This window comes from Tupaia chinensis, unplaced genomic scaffold (genome assembly GCF_000334495.1).
Source record: "Tupaia chinensis unplaced genomic scaffold, TupChi_1.0 Scaffold145907_1, whole genome shotgun sequence".
Lineage (NCBI taxonomy): Eukaryota > Metazoa > Chordata > Mammalia > Scandentia > Tupaiidae > Tupaia > Tupaia belangeri.
This window is the reverse complement of record NW_006205765.1, coordinates 1,962,270-1,963,192: the sequence shown is the minus strand read 5'-3', so window position 1 is coordinate 1,963,192 and position 923 is coordinate 1,962,270. Positions and strand designations below refer to the sequence as shown.

The window sequence follows — 923 nt, the reverse complement described above, 5'->3', positions numbered from 1 at the left end:
GTTTTTGCTATATGCTCGCCAGGAAGACAGAGAGAGACAGAGAGACAGAAAGCGAGAAATCACCCCCAGGGGGGATGGCCATGCCACAATCCCTTCTCCTCTCGGGATCTTGGGCACGCACGCACACGCGCCCGGCATGAGTTTAAGCCACCGGGTCTGGGACTCCAACCACAGTCAACTACGTGGGAATCCAGCGACATAGCCATTACGCTAACTGCTGGTCCCTTGTTGGCAAGGTTCTTAAAGAGATAAGATTGCTTTCTCAGCTCCAGTACAAACTCCAGGTTCAGCAAGGAGTTTCTCTGCTCCTTTCTGACCTTGTCACACTTAGCCATAAAAAGCAGATAACCAGAGGCAGCTTTTCAGAGCTAGTTGGCAGGGAGGGAGATCTTGGCTGGCCCTCTGCCACTTCCAGACTTGCCTTACGCCTAGTCACACTGGTTTTAGGTGAGGGAACACAGCCACCCAGGGAAAGGAAGTTGTGGAGGTGAGACAGAAAGGTGGGCTTCTCACTGGGGAGAGAAAAGAGCCTTGAGTGAGCGTGGGGGATGCGAGCAGCTGCACGGTGGTGGCGCTGTGAAGTCTCGGTCCTTGGTGGGGCTGGCTGTGGCCATCTGCATAGCATTAGGTCTGCGGGGAACGCCCTGGAAGTCGAGACTTCTCCCAGGGCCTGAGTGACACCAAGATTACTCAAGAAATGCTGAAGTGGGACTCGACTTCCCTGAGGGCCTCCGAGGCACAGCACCCATCCCCCTGGGGCTGTAACCTCCCTGATCATGTCTTCTCCTCCAGGCTGACAGACTTCGAGGATGCAGCTGCTACCGCTAGAGGGGTGTGGCACCGTGGCTGAGCCGGGCCATGAGGCCGCGTGGCCATGATGAGGTGGGCCCCTCATGGCCTCAGCAGGCACCCAGCAACGCAGG

General features: G+C 57.0%; 1 protein-coding gene across 1 annotated transcript in view; it reads left to right on the top strand.

Annotated features, from left to right (window-relative positions):
• The window catches only part of TTLL4 (tubulin tyrosine ligase like 4), a gene marked incomplete in the record, with an annotated part of 43,120 nt that overhangs the window by 20,297 nt on the left and 21,900 nt on the right, over positions 1-923 (top strand). The window contains 1 exon segment of the mRNA XM_027768338.1: positions 793-906. Within this exon segment, the coding sequence (XP_027624139.1) occupies positions 894-906 (13 nt within the window).